The sequence below is a fragment of the Zea mays genome, chromosome 7, assembly GCF_902167145.1.
Source record: "Zea mays cultivar B73 chromosome 7, Zm-B73-REFERENCE-NAM-5.0, whole genome shotgun sequence".
NCBI lineage: Eukaryota > Viridiplantae > Streptophyta > Magnoliopsida > Poales > Poaceae > Zea > Zea mays.
The window spans coordinates 118269780-118279890 of record NC_050102.1 but is presented as its reverse complement, the minus strand read 5'-3'; the positions used below and the strand labels follow the sequence as shown (position 1 = coordinate 118279890).

At 47.8% G+C, this 10111-nt stretch overlaps 1 protein-coding gene across 1 annotated transcript; it reads left to right on the top strand.

The window, feature by feature from the left end:
* Positions 1-311: 311 nt before the first annotated feature.
* On the top strand, positions 312-1987 carry LOC109940938 (uncharacterized). The gene has a single exon (XM_020541329.3). It carries the CDS (start codon positions 487-489, stop codon positions 1750-1752), a length of 1266 nt encoding a protein of 421 aa, XP_020396918.1. The 5' UTR covers positions 312-486; the 3' UTR covers positions 1753-1987.
* Positions 1988-10111: the final 8124 nt, after the last annotated feature.

Sequence of the window (10111 nt, the reverse complement as noted above, 5' to 3'; positions counted from 1 at the left end):
CTCTTAACAACAATTACCGTTGCCATCAACGTTTGAGAGAACCAACGAGGGTTGGCGTTCGTGAACGATGCGCCAGTACAGTAATACGAACACGGCTTTATTCGCGCGCTTGTCAAAAATCAAAAATAATTAACAAGGAACGGAAACTCGATCAGAACCAGCGTCGGAGGAAACCCCGTAGTAGCGGCGGTCGGTGTCGCCGCTCGCACCCCAGGCCCCAGCTGGCTGGGTCCAGTCCAACGCGCGAGCCACAGCGGCACCAACGCTCCACCTCGTCAGAGTTATATGTAACACCCCCGCCTCTGCCTGGTCGGTCCAAGTCCAACTCCAACCGGCGCGAGGGCGAACCAACCGTGCCGGCAAAAAGGAAAAAAAGAAAATAAACCAAAACGCCTGCGGTTTCAGCGGAAACTCAAGTTTCCATTGCCATTCATCACCCCCTCCATCCCCAAGTGCAAAGGGGGGCAGGCAGAAGGAGAGCGCGCGATGCCCGACGCGATTCCGGCCTGCTTCCGCGCCGCGGCGGCGCCCAGTGGCCGGGCGTCGCCCGCGCCATCGGGGTCGGGGTCCGGCTCCGGGGCGGGGACCAGCCTGGCCACGTCCGTCTACGACACGCGCCTCGGCCTGGCCACGCTGTCCTGGTCGCGCGCCCCGCTCGGGCTCAGCCTCCGCGCCGTGCTCCGCGTCTCGGCGGGCCCCGCGCCCGCGCCGTCCCCGTCGGCGTCCGACTACGGCGACGGCGAGGTGGAGTACGACGACGAGGAGGAGGAGGCGACGGTGGCCGTGCGCGTGCGGCCGTGGCTGCTTTGGCGGCGGCGCGGGTCCAAGCGCTTCCGCGTGCGGGACCGCCGCGTGGACCTGGCCTGGGACCTCTCTCGCGCGCGCTTCCCGCCCTCGGGCTCCCCGGAGCCCTCGTCGGGGTACTTCGTCGCCGTCGTGGTGGACGGCGAGATGGCGGTCGTCGCCGGGGACATGGCGGACGAGGCCTACAGGAAGACCAGGGCGCGCCGCCCGGCGGGACCGGGCCCCGTCCTCGTCTCGCGCCGCGAGCACGTGTCCATGCGCGACGGCGCCGGCGGTGGCGGCCGCTGCCACCGCACCTGCGTCGTCGTGCGCGGCAGGGAGCGGGAGATCTCGGTGGATCTCGTCTCGCGCGCCCAGGGCCAGGGGCGGGAGCGGGACAGGGCCGAGGTCGGCATGTCGGTCTCCGTCGACGGCGATCGCGTGCTCCACGTCCGCCGCCTTCGCTGGAAGTTCCGCGGCACCGAGAGGGTGGACCTCGGCGGCGGCGACCGCGTCCTCGTCTCCTGGGACCTTCACAACTGGCTCTTCCCCGCGCGCGACGCGTCGCCCCCGGACGCAGCCGCCGCCGCACCGGTTCCACCCGCGCATGCCATCTTCGTCTTCCGCTTCGAGCTCGCCGACGCCGGCGAGGAGCGTGACCCAGCCGACGCCAAGGAGGAGGAGCTGCTCGACAAGGCCGGGACAGGCGGAGGCGGCTGGCCAGGATACGTCAGTGGGTGGGGGAGAGGGGACTGGAGCGAGAGCAGCAGCAATGGTGGCGAGAAGCGGAGGAAGAGGGGGCAGGCGAGCAGGCTGGCCAAGGCCAGTTCCTCCTCTTCGGCGTCAGTGGCGTCCTCCTCCGCGTCATGGGCGAGTGGCTCCACTGTCATGGACTGGGGCAGCGCCGAGGAGGCCCAGCTGCAGAGCGGCGACGGCTTCTCCCTCCTCGTCTACGCCTGGAAGAACTAGTGTGACGGGCTAGCGGCGGCAATTCAGTGAACCGGCTTTGGTTCTTAATTCAGTGAGGATTTCTCTTCCCATTGTTGTAAGTTGCAATTGTTCAGCGAGCAATGTTCTTGTGCAGTTTTCAGCGGTCCACTGACCAAGCTATTTTTACCCTTCCTTCCATTGACAACCAGAGAAAATGACCATCCTGTGTGATTCACAGTCCATCAAAATCCGACACAAACCATTGGTCTGCTCCCTTGATTGCGTAAACAACGTGGACTTAGAATATTGATTTGGAGTTAAACAAGTGATAGGCCTTAGTGGCTGTGGCTTAAATCCATCGGCATCGGCTCACAGTATTTTGTCTCTATGGATTGCAGCTGCAGTAGTCCGAACGGCTTTAATCCAGCCATGTCTCTCCGGTGACACTAGCTGAAAAGATTGGATTGCTCGGCTATTATTGGCAACTGCGAGCTTAATCCCCAACCATGGCCTGCTGATAGTAGGTGACAAGGTTGTTTGGACGGCGACGTTCACATGCTGGGCCCCGCTGGGATTGTGGTTGTCAGTTGTTTCTCTTGCTTAAATGGCTCGGGCTGGTGGTTAAGACCTAAACAACAACGATTCGGTGGGGGGTGTTATCGATGCGAGCCTTTGGTAGAGGCTGATGTGATTCTGATTTCTAAAATGTGCTCATAGTGGAGGAGGTTAGGGTCTTAGTGTCAATTTAAATGGCAGGAGCCCTGGGCGTCTTGTAAAGATAGGAAATGCCATGGACCGGTGCAAGAAACTCTGGTCAGCTCTCTCCCTCTCACACACTTGCTCATTCTCTGCTTACCGGAGCCGAGCAGATCACGCAGTGAGTCAGTGACGACCGAGCGCGCCTTGGTTACGGCATCTCGTCGTCGAGTATCAGCACGCAATAGTTGACCCAGAGCAGCTGTGGTTAGTGCGGCTCAAGAGCTGGCTGCTTGTGTTTTCGCTACTAGTATTCTGGAAGGAAGCATCGTGTGACTATCGCCGAAGCAACTGCGCTCTCCAAGTCCAGCCCCCTTTCCCTTCGCACACGGTTCTCTGGCCTTGTGGTTCCGCCGTTGCAGGTTGAGACAGCTGAACGGATTCGGAACTATTGGCTCTGGCTCACTTGGTCGACTGCTCCGGTCGGTGTTGCTCAACGATCAGCAGTCCGCATCTATATATGACAGAAAAAGGAAAAATCTATGTATAGTCCGTAAAAATAAGGACCAAATACAAAATATTGAATCCCCATAATAAAAGATACTAAAATAACATATTATCTTTATGTCATGACAAATGCATCAAACCCAATATAACTTTATTACAAGTTCAGCAACATTCAATATTAAATGGCAATATTGTACCATTTTATCACACAAAATATAGCATTCATGGCTCAAAAGAGAGTTCTCAACGACATCATACAATATTAGGATAATTATCTAATTGTTCAGTACATAATACTTAATATATTAAAATATTTAAGACGTATAGCTATTGGAGATTAAGAGGCGTCCTTCATTTCTTCTCTTCTAATTTTATATGGAACATTTCTAATAATATAGAGACATATGTCATAGGTTAGCGGGTTTCTCAACGGATAGCGGATATGGGAGGTAAAAGAGAACATACTCATGTCCACCATATCCGATGGATAATACTCTTGTACATCAAAATTCGTCATACTCGTGTCCTAACTGAGTTTTTATCCATCTAGTACCAACTTTCAGATACTCAATGTCATCTCTAACTCAGTCTACAAAGCCATGTACCGAGCTGACGTTGACGACGGCCGGGTGCCGTATTTCCTATGCGATTATTTTCGTGGTGTCTTCCTCCGACACTTTTGACGCAGCGTCATCGTTGGAGGCACTGTTTTTGAAGGTCCCATTTCTACCTTTCCCGCCTTCTCGGCAACTTGTCCTTTGGTCGCGACGGTGCTTTAGATTGCCAACTTTTCAGTTGCTCAAGGGGCATGGGCTACCGCCGGCGTCACTCAGGGGGTCTCGGGTGCATTCCTTCTCTCGTCTGCTGACATGCTACACACCGGTGTTAGGAAGTTAGTGTGAGAGTAACTAGGTTTTGGCCGCTGCATGGAGGTGACAGCTCGTCTGAGGAAAAGAGGAGATGTATATATATATATGCTATTTAGTATCCTAGGTGTCAAACAGTTATTTGGCACCTGCCCACTCCCGCACGTACTGAGTCTGATGGTGGCTCCGTGTCCGCGTGTAACCAGCCTTCGGCTCCATGTCTGATGGTGCGCGCGTGTTCGATGGTGGCTCCATGTCCGCCTCTCCTCACCCCAAAAACAAAAACGAGAAGAGAAGAGGTGCACGTGCACGTGCACCGCACATGAAGGACGTCATGCTTAGCCAACAGCTGCCTCATGTCCTGTTATTGTAGTGTCTGGGTCCAAAAGTATTCAGTATGGCCCTATGCCTCATAGATACATACCGACTGATTCATAATCATCATCACATGCAAAAAACAACAGAATCCAAAGTTGTGGTTTCTCTCATTCAGAATGTGGAGAATGTAAACATTTTCAAATGCCCAAAAAATGATTATAACAGAACCCCTTTCGAAATGTGGTACTTTTTCTTTCCCCTTCCCGAATCATGTGTTGATTGTTCCTTTGAAATTTAAATATTTGCAAAAAAAAGCTCGAGAAGAGGGGCAATGGTGATCGACTTGACACTACCATTTCATTTCATTCATCTCAAAAACATTTGCTTGACGTCAGAGTCATGCACCCGCATCTAGAAATTAATGGAATGACTAAGTATCCATATAATGACTAAGTAATTCTAGTTAATATTATTGAATTTAACTTAGAATTACTGAACAAGGATGACCAATGTAACCACAATGATCGAACATAAATAATTCATAAAAACATAAAGACTGACAAATCATAACATAATAACTGACTTCAAATTAGAACTACTAACTTCAAAATAGAATTACCGACTTCAAAATATAGAATGACAGACACTTCAAAAAGACAGAATGACTGACATCATAATAAAATGGCTTCTATTTCAGTAATTCTCATAGATGACTAAGGCTAAAAGATCAAATGGCTGAGAATTCATAGAATGACTGAGTTTGATCATTTTCTTTCCGATAAGACCATCTCCAGCAGCTTATCCATCCCCATACCCATGTTCGAACTCTACATTGCGAACAATGCAGTTTACAGTGCAAAATAGTGTTTTCGGTAAACTATGAGTAGACTGTTGCAGACAGCCTAACGCCTGCTTTTCTGTAGAATGACTGACACACTAAATTATAGATATCACAGTAATTCTCGTGAATGACTAAGGCTAGAAGATAGAATGACTGACTCTAATAGTGGCTCTTTGTCCGCGTGTAACCAGCCTTTGGCTTCGTGTCTGATAGTGCGTGCGTGTCCGATGGTGGCTCCGTGTCCGCCTCTCCTCACCCCCAAAAGCAAAAACGAGAAGAGAAGCGGTGCACGTGCACCGCACATGAAGGACGCCATGCTTAGCCAACAGCCGCCTCGTGTCCTGTTATTGTAGTGTCTGGGTCCAAAAGTATTCGGTACGGCCCTGTGCCTCATAAGTACATATTGACTGATTCATAATCATCATCACAAGCAAAAAACAACAGAATCCAAAGTTGTGGTTTCTCTCGTTCAGAATGTGGAGAATGTAAACATTTTCAAATGCCCAAAAAATGATTATAACAAAACCCCTTTCGAAATGTGGTACTTTTTCTTTCCCCTTCCCGAATCATGTGTTGTTTGTTCCTTTGAAATTTATATATTTGCAAAAAAAAAGCTCCAGAAGAGGGGCAATGGTGATGAACTTGACACTATCATTTCATTTCATTCATCTCAAAAACATTTGCTTGACGTTAGGGTCAGCACCCACATCTAAAAATTAATGGAATGACTAAGTATCCATATAATGACTAAGTAATTCTAGTTAATATTATTGAATTTAACTTAGAATTACTGAACAAGGATGACCAATGTAACCACAATGATCAAACATAAATAATTCATAAAAACATAAAGACTGACAAATCATAACATAATAACTGACTTCAAATTAGAACTACTAACTTCAAAATAGAATTACTGACTTCAAAATATAGAATGACAGACACTTCAAAAAGACAGAATGACTGACATCATAATAAAATGACTTCTATTTCAGTAATTCTCATAGATGACTAAGGCTAAAAGATCAAATGGCTGAGAATTCATAGAATGACTGAGTTTGGTTATTTTCTTTCCCATAAGACTATCTCCAGCAGCTTATCCATCCCCATACCCATGTTCGAACTCCACATTGCAAACAATACAATTTATAGTGCAAAACAGTGTTTTTGGTAAACTATGAGTAGACTGTTGCAGACGACCTAATGCCTGCTTTTCTGTAGAATGACTGACCCACTAAATTATAGATATCGCAATAATTCTCGTGAATGACTAAGGCTAAAAGATAGAATGACTGACTCTAATAAACTCTAAGATAAATATGTCAAGTGAGATCTAGTTTTGAAGCTTTTATCGAGATGAACACAATTGTGAAATCGATTTTCAATTTTGTCACTCGGTTTAGTAGATATTAATTTTTTAAAATCAGCACAAAATAGTTAATGCTATAGATGTACATATGGACCGGGCCCACCGAGTGGCCCGCTACACGGCACGAATTTGGCCCGGCCCATACCCGGGATGACCCGTCTTCAAACGTGCCTGGGCCAGCACACGGCCAGTTAGCCGTGTCGGGCTGGGCCAAAGAATTCATCCCACAGTGCTTAGCACGGCCCGACCCGTTAAAGTGGGAGGCACGACGGTGGCCCGGTATCTATGATATACCGGTCGCACGCCCATGGCCTCCACCTTGCCCCTTCACCTCAGTTCACATTTTCGTCTTAGTTTGCCTTAGCCTCCCCTTGCTAACTCCGTCGTCCGCCCGGACCCTAATCCTCTCTCCGCTCTCTCGGATTCGCGGTCCCTCGCCGGCTGCCGCCATCGTCTCCAGTTCTCAAAGTCTCCGACCGCGCAAGGATCAATTTCTCTATCCTCCACACGCCGTGCTTCTCTCGGATCCACGGTTCGCTGATAGTCGCTGCCGTCGTCTCCGGTGCTCCGACCTCTGAGCCTCCGACCGTGCAAGGATCAACGAATACATTACTCGCGTGCCGTGCTTGTACATCTATACTTCCTCTCTGTCCTTACCTCTCCTCTCCCGGTCCTCTCCCTACTCCTAATCCCCTCCAGTGTTCCTCGATCCTCAGATCCCAGCCATCATCCGTCATCTCCGGTGCTCCGACTGCACAAGATGAGTTCCTCAAGCCCTATCCTCCCTATTCCTATCCCTACCTATAACCCTAATCCTTCTGGTGTGTTCCCTTTCGTAGGTATCGGTGAAATCCAATGTTGTGTAGTTGTTGAGGAGTCAGAGACGTCGACGAGAGGTCGAGGAGGCGGCTGAGCTCCTCGTGCTCGTGGATCTTGACCCGACTGAGCTCCTCGTGCTCGTGGTCGAGGTCAAGGCCATAGATCTTGACCTGGCTGTAGAGGAGCAACAACTTAAGGACCACAATGAGGCGATGGATGCTAGACAAGCCTTAATGGGTGTCGATGTCACTCATGAATCCTATCAAGCTCGAGGATTTCACCTGCTCTAGAACATGCACTGGTACAGCCTCCACGAGTCCACCAGCTTCTACCAATGCCTTTGCTGGCGATGGGTCAAGGAAGAGATCCAAAATTCGGAACAATTTCGATGAATTAACCAATCTGATAAATGGTAAGCGTGTAAGGTATGCTGCTCGATGCAGGTACTGTCATGAAATGTTAAGTGCTAGATCCTCTTTTGGTACTGGTCACTTGCTTAGACACAATTGTAGTGCTAAGAAGGCACATGATCGTTCTGTACAAACCCAATTCGTGCTTAAGTACAACCCTGATGGTTCTTTGTAGCGTTGGGAGTACTCTCCTTCTGTTGCAAGGAGTGAACTTTGTCGTTTGATAGCTAGAGATGATATGCTATTCTTGTAATGAACTCATGAACTGTATGAACTCATGGACTGTATGAACTTATGCCTTAGGGCTTAGGAGCTGGTTGTACTCTTTTTCCCTTCTTAGGCTTTTTTTCTCACGAGGTGTGAGTTTTTGCCTAAGAAGGTTTTTAATGAGGCAGCCATTACATAAATAGCTCCATAATTATCTCATTTTATATGTTGTGTGTGGTTGTGTCTTATGCTTGTGTGAATGACTGATGTTAAATCTGTTTATGTGAAATCTGGGGAATCAATGTGAATTCTGGGATTTTTGAAACGTGCTGGGCCATTGGGGGCACGACCCGTGATAGCCCAATAGGCTGACAGGTAAACTCAGCACGATCTAGGCCTATTCGTCCCTTGCTCAAACACAATTGCAGACCCGTGACCTAGTCCGGCATGGCCCGGGCAAAAAACGTGCCATGCCAGGCACAACCCAGGCAAAAAACGTGTCGTGCCAGACACGACCCTATTCGTGTCGGGCGGCTTGAATGGACATCTATAGTTATAGTTAATGCTGCTATCTGGAGAGGGAAAGCACGAGCTCGCATCCTATGTTTGTGCATGCACGCCAAGGGAGGGTGCGTGCACTCCTTTTTCATGCATGCGGAGGCGCGGAGCCGCATGCGCTTGTGTCAGGTTAGGTGTACATAGGCGTGGTGCTAAATAGCTATCTGGGGAGAATCCACAAAACAACACTGGTTTGAGAAGACATTCAGTAAATAGCATTCATTTTCAAACAATTCGTAGAACACCACCGGTATCACCAAATTGATTCGGAAAATAACACTATCTATATTTTGCATTCTTTTATTGCTTGCGCCACATATAGAAAGACCAAATTAACCCTATTCATTCCACAACCTATTTTTATATCTTCTGTCCATAATAAAAAAATAAATAGATAAAACATATAAGCTCATATATTTGTATGCATTTATGTTATTCTTATGGACTGAATAAATAAAAAAATAAGGCTAGGAAATGATAGGAGCAACTTGATCCCTTTTCTTGTGAGTTCAGAAATAAAATAATGAAAAATATAGATGGAGTGTTGTTTTATGAATTCATTTGATGAAACTGATGCTGTTCTTTGAATTGCTTGAAAACGAGTGCTATTTCCTAAACACTATTTCAAAGTATTGCTATTTTGTGGATTCCCCTAGCTATTTGGCACCTAGGGTGTCAAATAGCATATATATATACCTCATCTATATAATAGTGAGCAAATTAAAGCATGCAAAGTCTAAGCACACTAGCACTACTCAGCTTAGCAAAGCTACACAAGCTAGACTAATAAGGTAAACAATTTAACAACACAATTTAACTAAAGCTATTAGGCTAACCAAGTTTATAACCACGATATAATAACTACTTTACTACACAAGTAGAGTAGTTGCAAAAACAACCCTCTCAATCGTATGATGAAACAAGTATGCAAACAAGTTAAACTCTTCACTATACAACCTTTGACCGGTAAAATAAAATGCCCTACAAATCATACCTTTACCTTGTGTGTTCCATTTCATCTCCTCCAATGTGATGCTTCACAGGCATTCAACCTCCATGAATGATATGATTCACTATATGTCATTATGTAGCCTTATTGGTTCATTTATTGCACTTCACACTTGCACTTCATCGTTGATTCAGTCCATCGATGTCAAGTCATCCTATTTGCCCTTCACACTTGCAACCTATCCATCATAGTCGGGCCATATCCCTTGATCTCCATATAGCCTTATGGCATCTTGTCTTGTCTCATATGCAATGAGCTCCTTTTTTGACAGTTAGTTGAGCATCTTCAACATGTCTGTCGGAGGGGAAATCCTTCGACCAGGTGGCAGAGTGCACCCGCCCTGATCCTAAGATGAGGAGGGGGCTTAGGGATTTGCCTGACTGATTGGATGAACACAAGAACACAAGGATTAGAGTGGTTCGGGCCACCGGAACATAATACCTACATCCACTATGAGTTGTATTGCTTGAGAGTCGAGAGTCTGAGTGTGTCCCTTCTCTTCCTACGATGCAAGTGCTCTCCCTTTTATAGTCCTCGGGGGGCTTGCTACAAGGGAGTTGGGCCCCGATAGGTGGGCCCATGAGTCGTTACAATATGAAGTGTGAGGCATTAGGATAGGACTGGCGGTGCTAGATCTTCTTGAGTGTGTATCTCCTCTTGGCTGTTCTGCGATCTCCTGGCGTTCTTATCCTGTTACCTTGTCCCGTCTAATGGAACACAGGCCTTGGTGTAGGTTGCGACTTAGCCTAATACGCTGTCGTGCGTAGGGGTGCAATGGGCAGTGTCGTCTAGTCTCCA

Coding starts and splice junctions, on each gene's coding strand:
- LOC109940938 (XM_020541329.3), top strand. CDS start 487: ATGCCCGACGCGATTCCGGCCTGCTTCCGCGCCGCGGCGGCGCCCAGT.